At 35.0% G+C, this 26286-nt stretch overlaps 3 protein-coding genes across 33 annotated transcripts in view; 1 reads left to right on the top strand and 2 right to left on the bottom strand.

The window, feature by feature from the left end:
- The window catches only part of LOC126620704 (disease resistance-like protein DSC1), a 53832-nt gene that overhangs the window by 19350 nt on the left and 8196 nt on the right, over window positions 1-26286 (bottom strand). For 4 of the 30 annotated variants that reach the window (XM_050288936.1, XM_050288934.1, XM_050288947.1 and 1 more), the window contains exons 1-6: window positions 8742-10039; window positions 7502-8588; window positions 7132-7416; window positions 6486-7028; window positions 5185-6378; window positions 4047-5049 (exon numbers count right to left, since the gene is read on the bottom strand). In XM_050288936.1, coding sequence (XP_050144893.1) covers window positions 4047-5049; window positions 5185-6378; window positions 6486-7028; window positions 7132-7416; window positions 7502-8588; window positions 8742-9559 — 4930 coding nt within the window. In that variant the 5' untranslated portion in view covers window positions 9560-10039. Of the gene's footprint in view, window positions 1-3065; window positions 3759-3843; window positions 5050-5184; window positions 6379-6485; window positions 7029-7131; window positions 7417-7501; window positions 8589-8741; window positions 10040-26286 lie in introns of those variants that run through there. The other 26 variants (XM_050288940.1, XM_050288952.1, XM_050288965.1 and 23 more) reach the window with 25 other exon arrangements.
- Window positions 15384-17545, top strand: LOC126620710 (uncharacterized). Of its 2 annotated transcripts, none has more exons than XM_050288975.1 (4): window positions 15384-15813; window positions 16058-16089; window positions 16181-16242; window positions 17260-17545. In XM_050288975.1, exons 1-4 carry the CDS (start codon window positions 15681-15683, stop codon window positions 17336-17338), a joined length of 306 nt encoding a protein of 101 aa, XP_050144932.1. In that variant the 5' UTR covers window positions 15384-15680; the 3' UTR covers window positions 17339-17545. The 2 variants fall into 2 exon arrangements, with proteins under 2 accessions (XP_050144932.1, XP_050144931.1); XM_050288974.1 differs by having other exon boundaries at window positions 15399-15813; window positions 16175-16242.
- On the bottom strand, window positions 17748-23103 carry LOC126620708 (uncharacterized). The gene is made up of 7 exons (XM_050288972.1): window positions 22901-23103; window positions 22424-22490; window positions 22116-22182; window positions 21781-21844; window positions 18722-18811; window positions 18134-18260; window positions 17748-18022 (listed from the first exon to the last, which is right to left on the bottom strand). Exons 1-6 carry the CDS (start codon window positions 22942-22944, stop codon window positions 18257-18259), a joined length of 336 nt encoding a protein of 111 aa, XP_050144929.1. The 5' UTR covers window positions 22945-23103; the 3' UTR covers window positions 17748-18022; window positions 18134-18256.

Genomic DNA, 26286 nt, shown 5'->3' with positions numbered 1-26286 from the left:
GAACTCCATCTCTCTTTTCTTTATAACAAGCGAGTAAGATGAATGACACCAATTGGATTGCACCAGATATGTACAAATAAAAATTAAAGTAGGAAGGAAATTACCCAAACACTTCGTGGAATGCACTTTGAAGCATTCAAACTAAAGACTTTTGCCACAGGGTGGGTGGCTGCAGTTGACCATATCACGCGGCCCGTGTCGTGTTTTACGACTGATGCTGAAAAGAGTCGTGACATGTTGCGAAACTCCCGATGCGCACTTGAGAACGACGTTGCAGAAAGGGCACCCGGCAAGCTCCATCACCATCATTACAAACAATAGATTTATAAAGTTATACATATAGATTTTCACTCTAAATCAGTAAATTCTAACATAATGTATAAGCACTAATTAGTCACGTATTTGACTTCTCTCCACAAATTTGCGTGATTCAATGATCATTTTTACAAAAATTCGTCCAATTCTAGAACCTCAATAGTAAGTCAACAGTGCCGAAAATTCAAAGATCAACCTATTATTATTCTTATTATTATTATTATTATTATTTCGTCCAATTCTAGAACCTCAATAGTAAGTCAATAGTGCCGAAAATTCAAAGATCAACCTAACCCCTATTATTATTATTATTATTATTAAGTACATAAAACTTCTCAACCTTTTAGTGTCATTTCAAATTGGTCTCTACCTTTTTGAACATTCCAAATAAGTACTCAACCTATTAAAAATTTCACATTTATTAAGCCCTAGTTAAACATTTATTAAATTAGCTAGGATTACTTTGTCTCTCAAATCAATGGAAGGTCATGGAAGCTTAGCCTCCACCAACTAACGGTTATCACCACCACCATCATGCCATCACCTCCAAACCCAACGCAAAACCACCAACTCCACCCTACAACTCAAGCCGCTAACATCGAGAATAAGGTCATGGAGATTGATAAAATGGTATGGATTACATGATGTGGCCATCACCATCTTCACTACCCACAAAGAACTAAAAGCTTTACAAGTTGACAATCAGTGAATGAGGAAATCACATGAGCAGAAACAAACTCATTGAAACCTTATTTAAATTGCTAACCCTCTTTTTTGTTAAGTGATTGTCCTTCTGATTTAAATTCAATTTTGGTCCATTTTTTATTCAATTCAATACATGTTTGATCATCTTATTTCATATTATATCATCTATATTTGAAACTTGGATTTTGAGACAACTAATATTAATATTGTCTTTGATAACCGAGTTGATGGGTTTTGAATATAATCTAAGTTTGAAAAATTAACAAATGTGACATTTTTAATATGTTGGGTATTTGTTTAGAATATTTAAAAATGTTGAGACCAATTTGGATTGACACTAAGGGTGCGTTTGTTGCACCAGACTATCTTGGACTGGACTAGCTTCAGGGATTAAGCTAGACTGGCTTAAACTAGACTAAGCTGGACTAACTTAGTGTTTGGTGCAGTGTCGGATTAAGTAACATACAATATTTTTTTGGCCATTTTTAATTCACTTGAAAATTAAACAAAAATTAATAATAAAAGGGGTGAAGTCTGGGAGATGAATGGAACCAAGAACATTTTAATTCCTTTCCTTCCTATACCCTTCATCGTTTATCTTCCCCATCATTTTCTCTCTGTCAAATCCTGCATCAATCTCTTAATTTTCTTCATCGATAAGAGAATTTGTATTGGGGTATTGGAATCCAAATTACCTCGCTGTCAAAATGCAGAGCCTTTATACAATCAAGATCAGGTTTGCATACTATAAGCTTTTCACAATCAACATCCAAATCTTCCATCCCTCTCCCTTGCACTTGAAATATGTTAGCATATCTGAAAGATGGGGTGAGTTCGTGGTTTGGAGGTCTCAGCCCTCTAATTTTCAAAATCCCCAAATCAATTAAAAAAAATCTCAGCCATCTCGATTCCAAGACCCAACCTTCCTGAGAACTCCTCCAATTTTCAAAAAGTCAACTTCCCAATTCCAAGCACCACCGACGGCCTGGCCACGATGACAGCGCTGCAGAAAAAAAAACGGAGCCTGTGAACTGGAACTGGATGTCCACCTCGTTTCCGTAGTCCCGCTTAATACCAAGCGAAAGCAGGGGACTAGCTAATTAGGTTTAGTGAAGGGCGGAGTGCATCGTAGTCGAGGCGAGTCCCACGTATTCTAGTCCAGAACCTTACCAAACATAGGATTATAATCCTAGTTAAGCTAGTCCAAGCCAATCCCTTCTAAGGAGGTGTAACAAACACACCCTAAAAGAATAGAGGATTTTAGGTACTTAATCTTATTACTATTATAGTATGTGGGTTAAAATTTAGGGTACTTACTACAAAATCAATAAAATATTATGATATTGACAAATATCTAAACTATATATTAATAAAACACTCATTGTCAACTAAAATTATATGAAATTACCAGTTTAACCTTTTAATTTATCCTTCTTATTTGCTTATGTATACATCACAGAATCATTCTCCGTGTTTGTATTATCCTTCTTAGTAATTTGATTTTACATTTGCGTACAATTAGCTTTCAAAAGAACATGTAACTATACAAGTGGATATTCATTTCTTCATTCAACACTATTTGAGTCTCTGTCTGGTAACAGTTATCCAACCCCCCAAGCCAATTCTAGACATCCAATGAGGCGCATGAGATTAGGACTGTCTGGTAAGATCATAAAGTTAGAGATGTGATAGGCGCATCATGGGAAGAGCCAAAATGCAATATCATAGGCCCTTTGGTCTGTGTGACTATCAAGTTAATTGGACTCAGGAAAGCCGAATGAGGTAAAGCCAGGCTCCTTAAATTAAGGCCTAGGATGTTTTGCAGACTAAATTTACAAAGACAGTGGTTATATGGATTGAGGACGAGCAACATAAAGTGCCAACTGGTGTGAGAATTTCAGATCCAAGCTAGTCTTCTTCTTAAAGAACTAGAATAGATCTGTTCGGACTGAATAGACAAAGACGAAGGACGGATTTCCCTCCTTAGGACTCTCAAAGCAATAGCTGGTAAGAGATGTGATAGCAGTTGACTGGAGGGCAGAGACTAGATGAAAACTTAGTTTAGCAATTGTAGTAGTTGACTTGTATATCTCAATTGCACAAATAAAGAAACAGCATGTAAATTACAAAATAATTCAGAGACTTAGATCATGTCTGGCTGCCCTCCTGTTAAACATGACATCGACTAAATAAGGAAATGATTCGTGTGCCTCTATGTTTAGCTCCCTCACCTGTTTCATCCTCGATGCCAATATCGAATCAACTGGGGCATACATTGGGAAGACCCCACACCTTGTCACCTTTATCTTGGAACAATCAACGGCTCTGCCATCAGGAAGATCATCTGTCATTGGGTAGAAGTCAACTATGGCCTCGGTGACGCCATTGTAGCTTCCTTGCTTTACATGGTCAAAGGTACTAAACCAGATGAACACGTGAGGCGTTTCAAACTTGCACTCATTGATTTCCCCATATTCGGCAACCATGCAACTCCGATGATGGACACGATGATCACAAGAGTCTTTGAAATTGATTTTACATCCAACCCTCAAACTCCCTCCAACATTATAATTCTTGAATGCAACAACAACAGAATAAGCGAAACCCAAAAAATTAGCGTTAAAGAAGTTTGAACCAAGTTCGATCCGTAGTACAGATTTATCAACTTCATTTGGGAACCATCTTGGAATTGCACTTCCCGGACATACAATGCAAACTGGAGATTTAAAAACATATTCCTGTTCATCAATAAATGTGTTAGAGAGCAGAAAACCCGAGTTATTCAATTTAACAACAGAGAGAGAGAGAGAGAGAGAGACATACATTACTTTCTTCTTCAAATTCAAGATGAAATGCCACTTTAATTTCCTCTTGTGTAAAATACTTCGATAACGCAGTTGCCATTCGCATAATTCTAATCTGTGAATCAGTAACTATATCACGCCATGCATCCCATCCCATTCCTTTGCAATTTGAATATGTAAGTTGCTCTTGAAGTCCTTGAGAATTTTTATACTCATCCCAACCTAATGTAAGCGCAGTCTTTGAGCTCAACACTTGCTTGAGTGATGTGCATCCATGTGCTTGAAGCCAACGTACCCCTGGAAGCTCTGGTAAAGATTCAAGGCTCCTGCAATTGGTTAACTGCAGACTAATCAGCCGAGAAGCTTCTTTGATGCTTGCAGGTAGGCACTTGATCACAGTTCCACTCAGATCAAGTTTCTCAAGAGATTTCAAATTACCAATGCTTTCAGGTAGGCACTTGATCGCAGTTCCACTCAGATCAAGTTTCTCAAGAGATTTCAAATTACCAATGCTTGCAGGTAGGCACTTGATCGCAGTTCCACTCAGATCAAGTTTCTCAAGAGATTTCAAATTACCAATGCTTGCAGGTAGGTTTTTAATAGCGGTTCCCCTCAGATCAAGAAATTTCAAATTACCAATGACTGCCCTCCTGTTAAACATGAGATCTACTAAATGAGGAAATGATTCGTGTGCTTCTACGTTTAGCTCCCTCACCTGTTTCATCCTTGATGCCAATATCAAATCAACAACTGGGGCGTACATTGGGAAGATCCCACACTTTGTCACCTTAATCATGGAATAATCAACGACTCCGCCATCAGGACAATCATCTATTATTGGGTAGAAGTCAAATATGGCCTTAGTGACGCCATTAAAGCTTCCTTGCTTTAAATGGTCAAAGGTACTAAACCAGATGCACACGTGAGGCGTTTCAAACTTGCTCTCATTGATTTCTCCATATTCGGCAACCATGCAACTCTGATGATAGATACAATGATCACCATAGCCTTTGAAATTGATTTTACATCCAACCCTCAAACTCCCTCCAACATTATAATTCTTGAATGCAACAACAACCGAATAAGCGAAACCCAAAAAATTAGTGTCAAAGAAGTTTGGACCAAGTTTGATCCATAGTAAAGATTTATCAACTTCATATGAAAACCATCTTGGAATTATATTTCCAGGACATACAACGCAGACTGGAGATCTAAAAACATATTCCTGTTCATCAATAAATGTGTTAGAGAGCAGAGAAACCGAGTTATTCAATTTAACAACAGAGAGAGAGAGAGAGAGATAGAGAGAGAGAGAGAGAGAGAGAGAGAGAGAGAGAGAGAGAGAGAGAGGGAGACGTACTTTACTTTCTTCTTCAAACTCAAGATGAGATGCTACTTCAATATCTTCTTGTTTAAAGTGCTTTGACAATGCAGTTGCCATTCGCATAATTCTAAACTGCGAATCACACCAAGCATCCCATCCCATTTCTATGCAATTTGAAAATGTAAGTTGCTCTTGAAGTCCTTGAGAATTTTTATACTCATCCCAACCTAATGTAAGCGCAGTCTTTGAGCTCAACACTTGCTTGAGTGATGTGCATCCATGTGCTTGAAGCCAACGTACCCCTGGAAGCTCTGGTAAAGATTCAAGGCTCCTGCAATTGGTTAACTGCAGACTAATCAGCCGAGAAGCTTCTTTGATGCTTGCAGGTAGGCACTTGATCACAGTTCCACTCAGATCAAGTTTCTCAAGAGATTTCAAATTACCAATGCTTTCAGGTAGGCACTTGATCGCAGTTCCACTCAGATCAAGTTTCTCAAGAGATTTCAAATTACCAATGCTTGCAGGTAGGCACTTGATCGCAGTTCCACTCAGATCAAGTTTCTCAAGAGATTTCAAATTACCAATGCTTGCAGGTAGGTTTTTAATAGCGGTTCCCCTCAGATCAAGAAATTTCAAATTACCAATGACTGCCCTCCTGTTAAACATGAGATCTACTAAATGAGGAAATGATTCGTGTGCTTCTACGTTTAGCTCCCTCACCTGTTTCATCCTTGATGCCAATATCAAATCAACAACTGGGGCGTACATTGGGAAGATCCCACACTTTGTCACCTTAATCATGGAATAATCAACGACTCCGCCATCAGGACAATCATCTATTATTGGGTAGAAGTCAAATATGGCCTTAGTGACGCCATTAAAGCTTCCTTGCTTTAAATGGTCAAAGGTACTAAACCAGATGCACACGTGAGGCGTTTCAAACTTGCTCTCATTGATTTCTCCATATTCGGCAACCATGCAACTCTGATGATAGATACAATGATCACCATAGCCTTTGAAATTGATTTTACATCCAACCCTCAAACTCCCTCCAACATTATAATTCTTGAATGCAACAACAACCGAATAAGCGAAACCCAAAAAATTAGTGTCAAAGAAGTTTGGACCAAGTTTGATCCATAGTAAAGATTTATCAACTTCATATGAAAACCATCTTGGAATTATATTTCCAGGACATACAACGCAGACTGGAGATCTAAAAACATATTCCTGTTCATCAATAAATGTGTTAGAGAGCAGAGAAACCGAGTTATTCAATTTAACAACAGAGAGAGAGAGAGAGAGAGAGAGAGAGAGAGAGAGAGAGGGAGACGTACTTTACTTTCTTCTTCAAACTCAAGATGAGATGCTACTTCAATATCTTCTTGTTTAAAGTGCTTTGACAATGCAGTTGCCATTCGCATAATTCTAAACTGCGAATCACACCAAGCATCCCATCCCATTTCTATGCAATTTGAAAATGTAAGTTGCTCTTGAAGTCCTTGAGAATTTTTATACTCATCCCAACCTAATGTAAGCGCAGTCTTTGAGCTCAACACTTGCTTGAGTGATGTGCATCCATGTGCTTGAAGCCAACGTACCCCTGGAAGCTCTGGTAAAGATTCAAGGCTCCTGCAATTGGTTAACTGCAGACTAATCAGCCGAGAAGCTTCTTTGATGCTTGCAGGTAGGCACTTGATCACAGTTCCACTCAGATCAAGTTTCTCAAGAGATTTCAAATTACCAATGCTTTCAGGTAGGCTTTCAATTGCAGTTCCACTCAGATTTATATGCTCAATGTTTGGACTTCGGGAGAGATCTGGAACTTTCATCAGAGTTCTGGACAAACCAAGATCCATCACTCTTAATTTCATAAGATTCTGCAACAAATAACCGATAAATTGCAAGTATTAACAACTTAGCCTGATCAAAGTAACTTTCTACACTACATTAATGTACGAAGTTAAATGAGCATAGACATACCTGGCCTTCATTCCAAAGTTGCTCAACTTGGCTGTTGCGCATTTGAAGCTCAACAAGATTTTCCGGACAAAGTTTTGATGGCAAAGATTTGAAAGGGTATCCCTCCCAGTCAAGATAAGTAAGAGAATGGGGAAGAGAAACTTTTACGTTGCAGTACTTGTTACGGCTAGAATTATAAACGTATAGCAACCTTAGATCATACATATTTTCGAAGTCTGCATGATCCAAGAGTATCCCTTTAATCGCAGACCTGTTAAAGAAAATGGCTTGTAGCGTTGCACTTCCCTGAGAATAAAGAACAAAGTATAAATGTGAATACAATTCAATATACATAAAATTTAAATGGAAGTGATGCATTTGGCGATCTTACCGTATTAGTTTTCAATTCCCGATTGAAATCCTCATCAACAAATAACCTATTGCATTTTTCGGGCTCTTCAATACATTGTTCACGAACAATTGACCTACCCATTTCTTGTAACAAATTATGCATCTGCAGGCTGTTATTTGTTGAAATTGATATGAGAGACTTATCAATCAGAGCTCCAATTACCGATGCACGAAAACCACATATATCTAGCATTTCTTTTACAATGTACACATCTTTCCCTTGATAAAAACATGCTATATCAAGAAATATCTCCTTCTCAATTTCTTTTAATCCATCATAACTTGATCTCAACACTTTCCAGATCTTTTCTCTTGGAAATTCTTTCCATTCATCCAGCCAATCTTCTTTGCTCTCACATTGAAGGAATGAGGAACCCAAAATTTGAAGAGCTAATGGAATCCCTCCACAATAATCTACCACAAGTTTTGACAACTCTGCACAATCGACTCTAGAAATGTTATTTCCAAAAGCACTCAAATGAAAGAGTTGAAAAGCTTCATCAGAATTTAATTCCTGAACCTCGTATATCTTATGTTCAACACTTTTCTGAAGTAGGCTCTTATCTCTAGTTGTTATAATTACTCTACTTCCGGGGCCAAACAGAGCAGGATCTCCAGCTAGAAAATTTAATTGCTTTGAATCACTTACATCATCAAGAACAATGAGGACCTTCGTACTTCCCATCCTCTTTCTAACAAGATCTGATCCTATAGTTGGAGTGCCGATGTTTAGATCATTTTCCTTTAATATCTCACTAAGAAGTGTGTTTCGCAGGTGAACTAGTCCATCTTTTGCCGATTTCTCCCTCACATTTTCAAGAAAACAAGAAGCTTCAAATTTAGAAGAGAGTCGATGAAACACAGCATCAGCAAGGGTGGTCTTGCCAATGCCACCCATGCCCCAAATACCTACAGTGTATACATCAAGTGAATCAATGCATAATGATGACTCAATTTCATGAATGCATCTTTCCATTCCAACAAGGCCCTTTAAAACACTTGACGATTTTCTATTCAACTGGCTCCAAATTTCGTTTACAACTTCCGTAACTAAATCGGCCTCCGTCCTGGCAAATATATGACGGACAACTAATAATTAGTTACAGGCATTCATTAATTAATCCTGCATGCGTTAAATTTTCATGAGTAGAATTCACTACAAGTTATAGAATTTTTTTTTTGTTTTTTGAACAAACACTACAAGTTATAGAATTAGTTACCCTGTTTCGTTTGAGAAGCCAGATAGATTAGCTGCAGTCGTCAAAGCAGCCCTCCACACGTTCACCTTGCCGATAGCGCCCTTGAAACGTTTTTCATGTTGGGCAAATGCAACTTCATAACTCCCCTTTTGTTTTCGTACCGTTGATGGACCGGTGCCATAAAAAATGGGAATAACCAACTGGCCATATTTTTCCCTGCAGTGTAGTATATGTGCAAGTTCATCCAAGCACCAGGTGGAAGATGCATAGTTTTGTGAGAAAATGACCAACGAAAGCATAGATTTCTCGATTGCTTCTAGAAGGGCAGGTGCAATTTCACCCCCTCTCACAAGTCTGTAATCTATGTAGGTTTCAATTTTCTTCCGGAGTAAGGCAGCGTGAAGATGGCTAGTAAAAGTATTGCGGGTGTCCTCACCTCTGAAACTAATAAACACATCATACTTTTCTAAAGGGGCTGGGATATCATCATCATCATCATCATACTTTTCTTGAGGGGCTGGGATATCATCATCGCCCGACGAATCTTGACGGGGAAAACGCTGACCCATATGAGCAATTGGATCAGACAAGGTTTCTTCCGACCCACCCACTTGATTTGCAGAATCACCATGGTCAGCATGAGCACGATGAGGACGATCAGCGCCTGAAAAATGAAACTCCAAGGCTGAGAATCGAGACTCCATTGATGCGATTACAGCGGACAGATTCTGCATTGTCGACCCGATCGTTGCGACGGAAGATTGGATTTCCTGAACCGAACCTTCAAGAGCTGCTAATCGCGTATCCATGGTTTTGGCACGCGTCGTTGCTCTCGTCATACAAGAAGGGAAACGTGGAGGTTTGTTACTGGCTGATACCAATAATTGAACCCCTTGTTCTAACCTTACACTTGTACAGTAATATTCCTCTCAGTATTATTCAACAACTTCTTTTACAAGATATGCCCTGCATTTGCACAAGTGTTCAGTATTTATACCGAACTGCAAGCTAAAGGCAGTTACAAGATATTTCCCAAATCTTATCTCTAACCAACCAATTATTATTGGCACTAACAATCAACAATTACTAACAGATATGATACTTAGCACTAACAACCAACAATTACTAACAGCATCCTATCAAAAAAGGCCAACAAGAAAATGTTAATGATCTGAAGCACGTGTACAACAGAGTACTGATGGAAGTGACGACGATGAGAACTTGAAAGAACCCAATGAACTCCATCTCTCTTTTCTTTATAACAAGCGAGTAAGATGAATGACACCAATTGGATTGCACCAGATATGTACAAATAAAAATTAAAGTAGGAAGGAAATTACCCAAACCCTTCGTGGAATGACACCAATCGGTTTTTCAGGTAATGGATATTTAAATAGGTATCCAAATGGTTTTCGGCAAAATATCGCGATATTTTTTTAACCGTGCTACTCGGAGAAGAACGCCGGAGCTTCTACAGCTCCGGCCGACCACAAACAAGGGTTCTAGACCCCGATCTAGGTATCAAACAAAAGCACGAGACGAGAGGAGTGCGTTTATACCTTCCATTTGTCGTGAAACGACCCGTGGTGGTCGGAAAACCTCTCGACACCCACGGTCTCGCCGGAGATGGGTGCGCCTATTCCCGGGCTGATTCCGTGCTAAATCCTTGGTAAAAAGGACAGAGTAACCTCAATAATCACATCTAAGCAACAAACCAACACGGAAAGAGAGGTTCGAGGCTTACCTAACCATAACCCATGAAGAACTCGCCGGAGGTTCTTGGGGTTTCGCCGAGTTGCGCAGCGACGGGAGAGAGAGAAAGAGAGAGAGAGAAACGACGGCGTGTATAAGGTGATGACGATGCCGTCGACGGAGTACCACGAAGGGTGTGCGTGGGTGCTCTCGGGTGTGGGTCAAAGGGTGAAAGAGTGAGGGTCTTCGAGAGAAGGAGAGTGAGTGCAGAGAAGAAAGAAGGAGAAAGAGGTCACTGGGTGGGGAGAGAGAGATACGTGAGGGTGCTAGGGTGCTGCCATGTGTAGCTTGAGAGAATTTGGAAATCAAGATGAAAGCTTCAGATTTGGTTAAAATAGGGGACTAAAACGATAATTTCATAATTATTTGGGGAACCACGAAAATATATAAAAATTTGGGGTTGGGTTGTTACAGTGTGTCTGTGCGCGTGTGTGTAGAAGTGGGGTGCACTTTGAAATGTGTGTGTGTAGAAGTGGGGTGTGTGTGTTATCCGAGAGAAGAAAAAAAAAATCCAAACCTGCTTTCAAAATATTCAGGCTATGTGTCAGTCTGTGTGTGTTATCTGAGAGAAAAAAAATGCAATATATAAAATGTAAAATATTGTACTAATTCATTATATATAATGATTGTGGTGTCTTTAAACTTTTTTCATTAATTACTACATATTTTTTTACACTCACAATGTTTGCCAGTTCGCTATATAATCAATTTAAATCAGTTAAATTCATCATGCAATGCATTTCTTTTCAATTTTTTGTGATAAACTAATAGATAATTGACTAAATAAACATCTTGCAAAGTTTCAATTAAAATTTCCAAGTTTTTCTTACAATTTTCATGGTTTCCATGTAATTTTTATCGATATCGATATTTTACCGATATTTCCATTGATATTTCCGTGTTTTCGGACTACTAATATTTTCGATATTACCGATATTTAATACCTTGCTTACGACTGATGCTGAGAAGAGTTGTGACATGTTGCGAAACTCCCGATGCGCACTTGAGAACGACGTTGCAGAAAGGGCACCCGGCAAGCTCCATCACCATCATTACAAACAATAGATTTATAAAGTTATACATATAGATTTTCACTCTAAATCAGTAAATTCTGACATAATGTATAAGCACTAATTAGTCACGTATTTGACTTCTCTCCACAAATTTGCGTGATTCAAGGATCATTTTTACAAAAATTCGTCCAATTCTAGAACCTCAATAGTAAGTCAATAGTGCCGAAAATTCAAAGATCAACCTAACCTCTATTATTATTATTATTATTATTATTAAGTACCTAAAACTTCTCAATCTTTTAGTGTTATTTCAAATTAGTCTCTACCTTTTTGAACATTCCAAATAAGTACTCAACCTATTAAAAATTTCACATTTATTAAGCCCTAGTTAAACATTTATTAAATTAGATAGGATTACTTTGTCTCTCAAATCAATGGAAGGTCATGGAAGCTTAGCCTCCACCAACTAACTGTTATCACCACCACCATCATGCCATCACCTCCAAACCCAACGCAAAACCACCAACTCCACCCTACAACTCAAGCCGCTAACATTGAGAATAAGGTCATGGAGATTGATAAAATGGTATGGATTACATGATGTGGCCATCACCATCTTCACTACCCACAAAGAAATAGAAGCTTTACAAGTTGAAAATCGGTGAATGAGGAAATCACGTAAACAAAAACAAACTCATTGAAACCTTATCTAAATTGTTAACCCTCTTTTTTGTTAAGTGATTGTCCTTCTGATTTAAATTCAATTTTGGTCCATTTTTTATTCAATTCAATACATGTTTGATCATCATATTTCATATTATATCATCTATGGATTTTGAGACAACTAACGGATTTTGAGACAACTAATATTAATATTGTCTTTGATAACCGAGTTGATGGGTTTTGAATATAATCTAAGTTTGAAAAGTTAACAAATGTGACATTTTTAATATGTTAGATACTTGTTTAGAATATTTAAAAATGTTGAGACCAATTTGGATTGACACTAAAAGATTAGAGGGTTTTAGGTACTTAATCTTTAGGGTGAAGTGCCAATTTAGTCCATGAACTATCACCTCAGTGAAAATTAGGTCCTTGAATTATTTTTTCAGTAAAGTAAGTCCCTAAATTCATTAGAAATTGCTAATTTCATCCCTATTATTATATTCAAAGCTATTTTATCTAATTTTTAGTCAAATTAAGTCACTTGACACACTTTAGAATGTAATACCATCATTTTCTTATTTATAAGTGCTTAACATTTCATATATGTTGCGAATTTAATGTCTAATTTACCCTTAAAAGTTAACTTACACTATTTATTTATGAAAAACTACCAATTTCTCCTCCAAAGTTAACTCCATACACTATTTCTTTATGAAAAACTACCAATCTAGCCCTCAATGTGTATCACATGCAAGTAACGTGACTTAAATTGATGGAAAATTGAATATAGTAGCTTCGAATATAACATTAGGGATGTAATTGGCAGATTTTTATAATTCAGGGACTAATTTTTCTGAAAAAATAGTTTAGGGACCTAATTTTCACTAAGGTGATAATTCAGGGACTAAATTGGCAGTTTACCCTAATCTTTATTACTATTATAGTATGTGGGTTAAAATTTAGGGTACTTATTACAAAATCAATAAAATATTATGATATTGACAAATATCTAAACTGTATATTAATAAAACACTCATTATCAACTAAAATTCTATGAAATTACCAATTTAACCCTTTAATTAAAAAAGAACATGAATAACTAATATAGGCAGAAATGTAATTTCACACAACCAAATTTTGTTTTTTTTTTTTAAAAAGCTTACCTACATGTAATCCTAACATATCTCTAATTAAAAAAAAAAAAAAAAAAAAAACCCTTCCAAAGACAGTGGTTATATGGATTGAGGCCAGGGATGTTTTGTAGACTAAATTTACAAAGACAGTGGTTATATGGATTGAGGACGAGCAACATAAAGTACCAACTGGTGTGAGAATTTCAGATCCAAGCTAGTCTTCTTAAAGAACTAGAATAGATCTGTTCAGACCGAATAGACAAAGACGAAGGACGGATTTCCCTCCTTAGGAATCTCAAAGCAATAGCTAGTAAGAGATGTGATAGCAGTTGACTGGAGAGCAGAGACTAGATGAAAACTTAGTTTAGCAATTGCAGTAGTTGACTTGTATATCTCAATTGCACAAATAAAGAAACAGCATGTAAATTAAAAAATAATTCACAGACTTAGATCAGGTCTGGCTGCCCTCCTGTTAAACATGAGATCCACTAAATACGGAAATGATTCGTCCTCGATGCCAATATCGAATCAACTGGGGCATACATTGGGAAGACCCCACACTTTGTCACCTTTATCTTGTAACAATCAACGGCTCTGCCATCAGGAAGATCATCTGTCATTGGGTAGAAGTCAAATATGGCCTCGGTGACGCCATTGTAGCTTCCTTTCTTTACATGGTCAAAGGTACAAAACCAGATGAAAACATGAGGCGTATTTAACTTGCACTCATTGATTTCTCCATATTCGGCAATCATGCAAGTCCGATGATACATACGATTATCACAGTAGCCTTTGAAATTGATTTTACATCCAAGCCTCAAACTCCCTCCAACATTATAATTCTTGAATGCAACAACAACAGAATAAGCGAAACCCAAAAAATTAACGTTAAAGAAGTTTGAACCAAGTTCGATCCATAGTACAGACTAGGAAGTGGTGCCTGCGCGTTGCTGCAGGATAAGAAAGTTTGTAGGTAATAACAACTAAAAAATTATTAAAAATAGATTGAGCATAATTTGTAAATTGTTCAGTTTTGACTAACGTTATATTAATTTATACAAACAAATGCATTGAGATATAAAGAGTAAGTGAAATTGGATACATACCTGGCTTGAGAATTTGGATAACGTCTTAGAAAAGATAAGTATATTGCAATTTAGTACAACAAAGACGGATCAAATTTATGTAAATTGGTAAACTCAGTTTTGATTATCTGGAGTAAAAATCATCATTTCCTTCTCTTCAGAGGAATTAACCATTACCAATTTATATAGACATCGTACCACTAAAGATAAACCTTGTCCATATTTTCTAAATTTGTGAAAGAACATATTAGATTAAAATATGAGGAGAGGGTATATCTCTAGTACATATGTCTACTTTTATACTTTTGGATATCCAATTTAACCTTTCAATATGCAAGCAGGTAATTTGCCATGTATTTAAATGATGTGAAAAGATAATTTGTATATATATTAGTCAAATGGATTATAACAACACTGTGTGAACAGATGTCCACGTGAAGCTGCGGATGCCAGCCTGATGTTACAGATGCCTGTGTGATTGAGAATAACTTGCACTAAATTCTATATAAAAAAGGGACAGATTAACATATTTATATATACTAAAACCCAAACCGATGGTTACTGTTCTAGGGCAGTGTGCGGACTAAAATGCCCCTCAAGTTAGTCTTCAGCAGTTACTTTTTGTCTTTGTTGTACAGTAAAATCCCGAATTTGCCCTTCCTATTCACCCGTTCCTCCATCTGTGGGGTCTTTCTTTTAGTCCTTTTTTAATTCTTTAAACCTAGCCGGTGGGCAGACAAAAAATATTAAAAAAATGTGATTAAAATCGGGCCATGTGGTTTGTGGCACAACAAACAATAAAAATGTATACCTTCCTAATTTTTTAAACCCATGTATAGCTGATGGGAAGAGCAAAAAAATATTTAAAAAATGTGATTAAGACCGGGCCACATGGTTTGTGGCACAAGAAACAATAAAAATTTATACCTTCTTAATTTTTTAATCCTATGTATAACCGGCGGGAATACCAAAAAAACATTAAAAAATATGATACACAGTGAATTTAACAGAAGGAGGCTGGAAAAGTTGGGGGAACCGGGGCCTCTCTTACCACGTGTTGGTCATCGTGAGGTTTGCTTTTCTCGCTCTATACACAGCCTGCTTTTTGTTTCGTTGTTCCGTTTCCCATACCCATTTCTGCTCTTCTATTGTTCCGTTTCCAGCCTCTTCTTAGCTTTTTCTTTCCGTTCGCTTCTCTCTCCATTCTCACCTTCTGCTTTTTTTCTCTTCCACGCCAGTGTTGTTCCATTGAGTTTTGCGTTTTTTCTAGTTTATCTGATTTAATTTTTTTCGGTGGTTTTCGATTTGCAGATGGATTTTTTCTTTAAATTTTATTTTTTTTCATTTTGGGGGTTTGATATGTGCGCTTATTTGGTTTCAGGAAACGCTCATGTCCCAATTTTGGGGCTTTCATGTGCGATTTCGCAAGCTCTTTGTGTTCAAGGTGTGTATATAAAATCTACTCTTTCTTTTGGGCTTTTTGTCGAACAAAATTTAAATATTTTTTGGGTGGTCTTCGATTTGGCTCTATGATTTGCTTTTCTTTTCATTTCAGGAAACGTTTGTCTTTGTTTTTTGGAAATTTTGTATATGCGTTTGCAAACCATTTGTGCATCAGCTATATAATTTCAATTTTTTTTTCATGGTTTATGTGTGGTTCTCTGATGTGTTTTGATTTTTGATTTCAGAAAAAGTTAAGGATACGATCAAACGTTTACTGGTGAGTTTTCTATTTTTCTGATTGTGTGTGATTTAATTTTTTTTCAAGCTTTGGGTGTACTTTTCTGATCTGCTTTGATTTTTAGTTGCAGCAAAAGTTGTTGGTCGAATTTCCAGTTTTTCATTGCGGCTTTGCAAGCTCTTTATCATCAAGGTATATAATTTTTAAAGAGAGTATAATTTTAAAGAGAGTATATGTATGGATTTAGGTACCAAGGCAAAAAATTGGTTGCTAACAGTGCGATAGGGTAGAGGTTTGCTTAGAGACTGAAATTTAAAAGATAGAGATCGCTTTGTTTAAATATTTTTGAAAACAAGAGTTGTAAAATGATAAAAGAAAGAGATTTTCTTAACTGATCAAATTGTTATCATGACTAGCTTTTGCTTCTTTTGTGTTAATAAATGTTAGATGCATTTAGGTTTTTGCGTTGTGAATTTGAATTTTCTGTTTAATTTGGATTTTCGTGTTTTGTATTTTGAATTCGAATCCTAATTTGAAAATGAATTAGGATAAATGATTGCTACCTAAACTGATGACCATGATAGAGCAAAAAATATACTTAGTCTTTTTTTTTTTAATCTTTTTATGAGAATTCTTACAAAAAAATCTAAAAAAAATGTGATAAAGCAACTGATTCTAAGGCAAAAAAATTTAAAAAAAAGAGATTTTGGCACGATAAGTCTTTCTTTTAGTCCAGAAAAAGATAAAATAATGATAAAAAAAATTGGTGGCAGGACAAATGAATATTAAAAAAATATGATAAAACAACTTATGGCAGGAAAAATTGATGGCAGGACAAAAAAAATGTTAAAAAATGTGATAAAGCAACTGATGGTAAGGCAATAAAAATCTTGAAAAATGTGAGTTAAACCCGGCGTGACACGACAAGTCTTTCGTAAGGCAAAAGAAAAAATTAAAAAATACAAGCTAAACTTAATGTGGCAAGATTCTTTTAGTTCAGAAAAAGATAAAATAATAATAAAAAAATGGGTGGCAGGACAAAAAAAATATTAAAAAATGTGATAAAGCAACGTATGTTTGTAAGCTCTTTTCTTTTGTTTCTCTTTTCTTTTCTGCACGTTTGCTGTCTTATTTCCTTTTCTCCTTTTCTCTTTCATTTTTAGCTTCTCTTTTTTTTTTTTCTGATGATCAATATTGTTTTTTCTGCAGTTACTGCTTCAACCAAAAAACTTTTGCTCATGTGTTAAGAGGATGTTGGCATGTGTTATCCAAAAAAAAGAAGTATTGATTTCACATTTTTTTGTGTGTAAATAGTTGATCCTAACATGAATTCTCCGTTCTTTTTTATGTATATAAACAATGGGCTCTTTAGGATCACTGTCAAGGGGGAATACTAGATTAACCATTTTTGTGTACTGATGATAAGGCATTTGATAATGTATTTTCTGTAAATCATATCAACTTACACAGCTTCGGAAAATTATTTGTTTCATTTCATGTTTAGTATTTATAACTCTTTGCATATTTATATGTTAAAAACATAATCTATAGTTATATTTTCGCTCCCGCAACAACGTGCGGGCAAAATTTACTAGTTTAAGCTAAGTATTAAGATGCAAACATTATTAAGATAAGAAATCATATAATTAAGCAGAAAATTGATAACGTATTCAATAAAAGTACAAAAGGAAAAGGGGTTATAGAAAATTACACTTTAAATATTTCCAATTAGTGATTAATCACTTTGATTATTGGCAATCTACAAACAATGACTGATTAACGTCAAATGAAATTGATATAAAATTCAAAGATTCAAGAATTTAATTAAAAATTATACCTATACTATCCGGACCTTATTGTATATAAATAAAAATTTAAATAATAAAAAAAATTCAAGGTTCCATGATGGATGGTTTTAAAAATCAGAAGCTGAGATGATGATACCTCCAGCATTTCTCAAACTCTCAACATCCTGAAACAATAAAGCAAATCAACAATGCAACAAACATAAATCACATAAAGAAAATAACATACTGTAAAAAAGATGCAAATTTTTTCCCAAAGTTGAGCAGAAAACACACACCTTAAACTTCTCAATCTATTCATTAGGAGTGCATTAAGGACCCAACTGCATTTTACTGCTTTCTTCTTCAATCTTCCTCTCACTTGTACACTCATCTGCCTTCCAATCCTCACCATTCCTTCACTATCTGTATAAATAAAAATTGAAAAAGATATAACACTCTTAAATCAAACCCCAAAATAATTGGGTAAAAGCATTTTAGATTAAAACCCAAACCTAAACAGCTAAAAGGACCAGCACATAAAATTAATAAATGAATTTAAAGAACAGTAAACATATATTAGTCCCAAGAAAAAGATATCTATTGGACGTAATGTATGTTTCCCACCTTAATCATTTTTATATTGTTATTGTTATCTTGTAAGTACTGTTATCATGTTGGCTAGCACCCAGCGTAGTGCTGTAGTGGCGTACAACTTTTCCTTTCTTTATTGTACCAATAGCTCTCTTGCACCCTCATGTTGAGCTCTTCTCTACATATATACCTCTTGTAAGTAATCTTAATCAGTCAGTTATCATGAATATACAATTTATATTAATTTTCTACAATATCCAACAGACAAACATAACAGAAGAAGAAACTTTTACTTAAGCAGCGCAAAAGGATATCCTCTGCATTTCATTCCAAAAGCCATCACTCTTATGTCTTTGCCTGCACAGTTTTTGCTCCAACATAGCCTGCCATGATGATAGCACTATCAATAATTAAGACATAAAGAAAGGCTATCCTAGCTAGCCATTATCGTTGGAGTAAACCAATACCATCGTAAGTAAAGTAGCAGACCAAGTTTTTTTAGAATTGATGTGTTAACATGTTTAAGTAGCAAAAAGAATACAACACATTGGATGTGTTAACACATCCATAAGCTGATGATTCCCTCTCCGGTTTATCACATCATTCTTAATATATTCAACAATGTAGCAACAATGAACTCACATAGACTACGTTTTTTAACTGTCTCTCTCTCGTTCTGATCATCCACATGTGTTTCTGAGAAATGTTTAGCCATTTAACTAAAACACAAAAAATAAAAAAATAAAAAAATAAAAAAATCCTCACCCACATCAAAAAACCGAAACATGCAGAGCAAAACCCAAAAATTAAGGATGACCATCCCTCTTTTTTAAAGTTTTAGGGAAGGATCGATGCACAGACAATCGATGTACAGGAAAACCCTAACCTAAAAGACCAAAATTTCCCAAGATGAAAATTGCAATTAGATGGAACAACCAAACACAAATATCAGAAAAAAATGCATAAAACATTCCAAATAAAAAACCCAGACACCTTAATCGAAAAGGGTTTCCAAGATTGCATAGAGAAACCCTAAAATTGATAGAGCAGTATTTCTTGAAAGAAAAAATGCAATCAGATTAAACAACGATGCTAAAAACACGAAAAAATTAGGAAAGAACTGATAAAAAAAACGCAAAGATTTTAATTTTACACCAATCGATCTACAATTTTTCTTCCTAATCAAAGAAAAGAGAAAAAGAATAAAATAGACAAACCACCTGAAACACCGCAATCAGCCAGAAAAACCACCTTTTCAGACGACAGACGATGAACACAAACAGAGAAGCAAGGAAACACGAAGATCGAACAGGGAGAAAAGCAGAAAAACAGAGAGCAGGCGAAAGGAAAAAGCAACGGAAGAAAGTGAGAAAAGGTTCGAGCACCTTTCCGTCTGTAGGCTCATTGTACAGGGGCAAAATCGCTCATTTCTGTAGCATCTTTTAAAAGGCTGAAAACCGCGCGTTAGAACAGGGACAAAACCGGAACGGCACCGTTAATGAACAGTGTTTTCCACCAACGTTTAGTGTAGTTACTAAAAATTATTGCCCGCACGTTGTTGCGGGATTAAAAAATGTAAAAAGCATTATGTTTGAAAGATATAAAAAATTGTCATTAGAGATTAATACAATTCATTGCTATATTTAATTGATACTCCACATAAAATTGTAGAAGTTTTGGCTATCTATGTACATAGAATATTTTAGATCAACACATTCCACTTGGTTAGTTTTTGTGATTTTCGATCAACAGCAGTACTTACATACAAAAGGTTATGGAACTTTGGGCTATTTACATGCAAAAAACGTTAAGAAATATTGTGTCATCTACATTGATAAAATATGACAAAAATTGTTCAATGAAACACCAAAAGTTCCCTCCAGTACTCTTAATTGCCAAAAAAGTAGTTTAAACCAATATAAGACCAAAAACTCTTCCAAATTCCATGTGTATTCAGTTTCTCTAAATCAACCAACTTCTCCGTTCCAAACTATCCAACAAATATTTGACAGCAATACAACCAACCACCAACAAACATTTTAAACTCATCGAAAGATCAAAACCCTTTCAAATTTGCATGCATATTAGTGATTTTCAACTAAATTATTTGGAGATGGAGACACACAAAGCTAGCATAGGAACCAAAGAAGATCTGCAAAAGCAAGTTAAGAGATCATCGTATTACAAAAACAAATTACATAATAAAATTAAGAGAGCATCATATTACAAAAGCATAATAATGTTCATTTGCAAATGTATTACAAAAACCTATGGTTTCATTCCACTTCACATAATTCACAGTGTTTTTTTTTTCAACCCACAAAATTTACGGCTTAGGTCAGAGAATTTGATCTGATTATTAATATTCAGACGGAAAAGATAAGACTCAAATGAAATGGGCATTTGAAGTCACTTTCTTATTTCTGATAACCACATCAATATAATATTTATACAAACATAGCAAAAAAGATTAGCAAGTGCAAGCACATATCTTGTGATAGTATACAAAAATGACTAAACCCGAAATTCCTAACACATACACTAATCTTATACAAAGAAATTAGAATATCAAAATCCTAACAAAACATGAGGCACAATGATCACAATTAGAAAAATATTTCAAATAAGAGCCAAACCAAAAATGCACATAAAGGTAAGTTATCAACTCAAATAAAACTCAATCTGATGCTCATTTCTAATTATGAATGCTCTCGGGACTCCAATCTTCTCATCCCAGTCGAAAAGAACTTCAAATGCAGACTCCTCTGCAGTTTAGAGGGTGATTGTTGTAACCCAATTTTCCAATTATGTTGCCCTTCCAACTTTTTCTTGCAACCAAGTTTCTAAAAAAACAGATTGAATTCAAAAGGTAATTGGACCAAGGCATAAAAAGACATAAGAAAAAGTATAGAAAGTATAAACCACATATATCACATATTATACTACTTTGTATTCCAAATACACATAAGAATATATCCATTCTAGTGAATGGCCTAATTCCAATTAATCTCACCTTTACTTTCTCTCAAACCCGTCAACTTATCTTTGACTTTGTTTTTCAACGACATCATATTTAAGAGTTAGCTTCCATCAAACCTTCACCTAGTCCCACCCTTACTTTCCTCTCTAACCCTTCATTATCCCACTTTTACCCCCTCAAACCCCTCAACTTACCCTGGACTTTGTTTCTGCAGCTTAGTTTCATTTAAAAGCTTATTCCTCAACAAAAGCATCATTAGTTTCAGTCTTAAATAATCAACACAAGAGAACTCAGGAAATCATTCTCCACTCTCTCGGTGACCAAACTTATGATAAGGAAGTGGAGAGAACGCATTGTTAAGAAGAAGAGTACCTCAAATGTTCAGAAACTAAGAAATTGAGAAGCTCAGTTGCATGTAGAACGACAGTGTTTCGACCTGACATTTTAAACTCTTCATAACATCAATTTCCATCTTACATTAGAATAAACCTCCAATGTTAGAAATATGAGTACAAACGAATGCTTAGTAAAAGAATTAGCCAATTCTAATAGAATTGTTAATCAAACTATGAAAGCAACATATGTATTTTTCCAAATTCAAACACAGAACCAACAGAGAGAATCCAATTGAAAACCGAACAGCCCAAACAGACCATGAAGATTATACAATCAGAAGAAGAGATATTTGGGGAAGAAGAGTTCATTACCTAGTCCGAAGGCAGCCGAGCAGCAGCAGAAACTAAAAAAGCAAACAACTTTGGCCTCAAATTTTATCTGAAAAAAATAATAAAATTAACAGGTAGGAGTGATAATGTTATTAATATGTGGGTTGTGTGTTGGTTTGTGTCTTTGAAACACCAAGAGGTCCAAAAATCGAAACAAAGTGGAAAATAAATCTTAAAAATTTTTAGCCAAAAACATCCTCTCTAGATAAAATTTAACGAAAAATTCATAAATTACAACAAGTAAATCATTGGAAAAACGAAACGTATATGACAACGAATAAGGCACTTGCAGGCCTCTTAAGCTTGTTCGGATCCTTCGCAACCTCCTTGCTCGCATCTCCACGTTTACTCTTCAACCTATGAAAATCAGAAACCAACACCGACACACAAATAAAGATGAGATATGTGGTTAATATCAAACAGAGCTTGGTGGTGATCTTTTCAAAAGTCAAGTTTGCAGTACAACTTTATATTTGTTTTCACTTACATTGATGATAAGTATAATCCAGACAGAGAAACTCATGAACCAGCCTGTCAAAATCATTGACGGAGAAATGATAAATAACGGATTCTCAAAGATACAGAAACATATCAAGAACTTGGACAATGAAGATACCCAAAAAAGGAATTTCTTGGACATGCAACCAACAGGTGTACAGAAAATTAAACAAAAATTCAAAATTGACGGTTCATATCGAGATCTTCAATCAAATCGCAAAAAGTTGTGAAAATTCATAACAAAATGGAAATAAAAAACATAATCTCACTTCGCATCAGTTTTTTTGTGAGCAGCAACTCTTGATTTCCCCATGTTCAACTAAACCTTCATAGAAAACTGCAAAAATAAACGATGAGAATCATTTATAAACGGCAACAAATCGATATTAACAAATAAAAAAGAAGTATAAAAAAGAAGTCGGAGAAAAAATAGAGAGAAAAAGAGGGAGCGATGAAGGAGAAAATCGCAGAGCAACGGAGATCAAAAAACGAAGAGAAAAGGTAAAGTGAAAATGATGCGGTCAAAACAGAGAAAGTTGGAATAAAAGAAACTAACCGAGGGCATTTCCGCCCTTTCACTGTTGGTGAACAGTGCTCCTACTCACATGATGAACAGTGATTTTGGAACTGGGCTTTAGTATATATAGATATCTAGAAATTGGTACCCTGCGCGTTGCTGCGGGATTAAAAATTGTAAAAAAATTATCATAAACGATTAATATTATTTATATTAAAAATGTTAGAAGATTTTAATAAACAAAAGATTTAATCTATACAATCCACACACAAACAATCGTAGAACTTGTGTCTCTACATAAAAAAAAAAAAAATCAAAGTCATTCACTGAAGCATCTAAAGTTTCCCTCCAGTACTCTTGTTTGTGAAGAAAACAACCTAGGCAAAGGAAAAATATGAAATATTAAAATACATGCAATTAATTTATACATCAACAGGTTTATACTACCAAAAAAAAAAGGATAAAGTATGGTTACCCAGTCTTTTTTTGGTGGAAAAGAATCTGGTTTTATACCAATTAGAGAGGACCTTTTTTCAGTGATTTTATAGTCTCTTATTTAGATCAGTGCATTTTTATATTGTAAATTGTAAATATTGAGATTTTATGTTATAGCTAAACAATCAATCTACAAACCAAGTTAACACCCATAGAATTATCCCCTGCATTATAAAGAGGACCTAATTCACTTCTTAATTCTACCTAACATGTATAACACTTAACATGTATAACATTTCATTTGTAACTTAAAACAACAGAACAATAATGAAAATGGTAGAAATAAGACATTAATTTTGAAACCAATGAATAAAAAATAATCACCATTAAGAAATTCAATAACCAAGCACACCTCTTGTGCTTTCCCAAATATCAATATCAATATTTCACACTGCAATTGGTAGTGAGAACACATAAAGGGATAAAAAAAGTTGAAGCAAAACCCTTAATATCATATTGTCATGGATAAAAACAGTGGGGCAGAGCGTTGATAAAAAAGAAAACAGTGATTTTTCTCTTTTGGATTTTCCACACCATCCAGTTCATCAAAGAAAATAAAAAGAGTGAGGTAAATCTTGGAAGCTCGCCTTAAACCAAATAGAAAAAAGGATGCCTATTGAAAGTAAAAATCCAAGTAATAATCAAACCAACATAGTAAGTCATGAATCAACCATTTGTGTTTTCCATTCGAAAATGGGAAAGGACCAATTCCACCGCAGAGAGGGTCAAGAGAAAAATTTGGCTTCAAATTAAAGTCAAACAAATCAACCAATCTGTATAATTGTAGAACTATCTAACATAAATTTAAACATTCATAACTCTATATGTCAATTTACAATACCCAATATATGGATTCATCTAGAATCCCGCCACCAATCTATGACTAAAAGAAAAAATAACAGAATTGTAAGACAAAAGGTACCTGCTTTGCTTTCTCCCTCTCTTTTCAGCGCCTCTCCTCTACCGTCTGCTTGTTCTTCAACTCCTTTTCGTGCACTGTAAGCACCCCCACACAAAATTCGACGCAATCAAAACCATAAAAAAAAAAAAGAATTAACAGCCCTCGTAACTAAAATAAGAAACCCATATGGATTAAAAACAAAAACCCAGAAGTGGGAAATAGACCAACAAAACATGACATATATATATTTTTTAAATTGATATTAATAGGGAAAACACAAAACTCGATAAATCTAATGAACAATTTCCTTCAACCCAATAAATATTTTTCCTTAAATAATCCAGAAACTCCACTTTCCTGTCATTAATACTACACCTATGCCTCAGTCCAATACTAATTTTTTTTATTTGCCGAAATGGAAAAAACCCAAAAGGCAAATAAAAAATTAAAGTGTTATACTGAAAGAAATGATTTTAAGATGATATTATTTTACATATAATATGTTTATACTGAAAGAGATGATTTTAAAGTGTTATTTACAAAAAAGATGATACTATTTACAACCAGCTTAAATCACACTGAGAGTCTGCTCTCTGAGCAAGTTTTTGACAAACTTGAATGGTAAAATGGACAAATCAATAGGTTGCAGGAGATGAATGAAATTTCAAATTGATTTACAATGAATGGATTAATGAAAAATTGACAGTAACACTAAACATGGTAGTCATACATATTAGAAAGCCATCCATCTATAAGCCAGTCCTCATAAGTTCATTCACTTGCACTATTCTTCTACTGTCTGATAAAGAAAACAAAGTTCTTGTAAGTACTCCCTAACCATATGAGCAATAAAATCTTTTAAAAGGAATCCTAATTGTCTCCACATTAAAGAAAACCATAAAAGAATTACTAATGACTATATCTGCAAACCAAATCTTTTTTTTTGTACCAGCTAAAGTACACATATGAATATCAAAACGAAAACCTCAAATTATCATAGCATTCCCTTTCTATCTTAATTTTTGAAAAAGGAAACACAATGGAAGAAAAAAATTCGACAATTTTATCTTGTAAATCATTACTACATAGAGTCAAAAGCACTTCAATTATGGAAGGAGGGAAAAGAGGTGCAAATAACTGGTTCTCAATAGAAATCATTGCCTAGTCATCAACTCTTTGTAAGCAAAAATTAGAAAAGTTTAGGATCTAGCATGATAATTTAAGTTACTTGATTCAATGTTCGCAATCATTGTGCTACTATTAAACTGATGTATTCTTCGAAAGAATATAATTGGTGTGTACTTATACGTAACACAACATAATTAGCCTTAAAATCAATATGCAAAACTTAATTAACTTGCACAACACTCATTTTATTGTTTACTCACGAACTTAAATATTGGCTCTTAGATAAGAGATGTAATGGTGACTTCTTAAGCCTTATACGATGCACGGTACCATAAATGCAAAACCTCCAAAACTCTCTGAATGCCCAAAATTCACAGTTACATAATCAACAAAATCCCCTGGAAAATGTTTTGTACAATAGTTTTCAATACTGTTAACAAAATACACATGTTTATTCAGGGAGTTAAACAAAATGTAAATCTTGGTATTCTTCCCTAAACTGTAGAAGCCCGCCAGACCTAAACTCTTTTCAATCTACCCCGAGTTAGTAATGATCTACTGTAGGTTCTTTTGGTCTAGATAGCCATTGAATGCAATCTGAGCGTGAAGGTTAC

The sequence above is a fragment of the Malus sylvestris genome, chromosome 5 (genome assembly GCF_916048215.2).
Source record: "Malus sylvestris chromosome 5, drMalSylv7.2, whole genome shotgun sequence".
Lineage (NCBI taxonomy): Eukaryota > Viridiplantae > Streptophyta > Magnoliopsida > Rosales > Rosaceae > Malus > Malus sylvestris.
The sequence above is the reverse complement of the archived record's forward strand: the minus strand, read 5'-3'. Positions and strand labels throughout refer to the sequence as shown.

What these genes read in the sequence shown, in the direction of transcription:
- LOC126620708 (XM_050288972.1), bottom strand. Translation starts at nt 22,944, where the DNA reads ATGGGGAAATCAAGAGTTGCTGCTCACAAAAAAACTGATGCGAA. An exon ending in CGAACAAGCTTAAGAGGCCT is followed by an intron (nt 22,183 to 22,423) that starts GCAAGTGCCTTA and finishes TATTTTTTTCAG; the next exon opens with ATAAAATTTGAGGCCAAAGT. An exon ending in CTCGGCTGCCTTCGGACTAG is followed by an intron (nt 21,845 to 22,115) that starts GTAATGAACTCT and finishes TTAAAATGTCAG; the next exon opens with GTCGAAACACTGTCGTTCTA.
- LOC126620710 (XM_050288974.1), top strand. Translation starts at nt 15,681, where the DNA reads ATGGATTTTTTCTTTAAATTTTATTTTTTTTCATTTTGGGGGTTTGAT. An exon ending in ATACGATCAAACGTTTACTG is followed by an intron (nt 16,090 to 16,174) that starts GTGAGTTTTCTA and finishes TTTGATTTTTAG; the next exon opens with TTGCAGCAAAAGTTGTTGGT. An exon ending in GCAAGCTCTTTATCATCAAG is followed by an intron (nt 16,243 to 17,259) that starts GTATATAATTTT and finishes TTTTTTCTGCAG; the next exon opens with TTACTGCTTCAACCAAAAAA.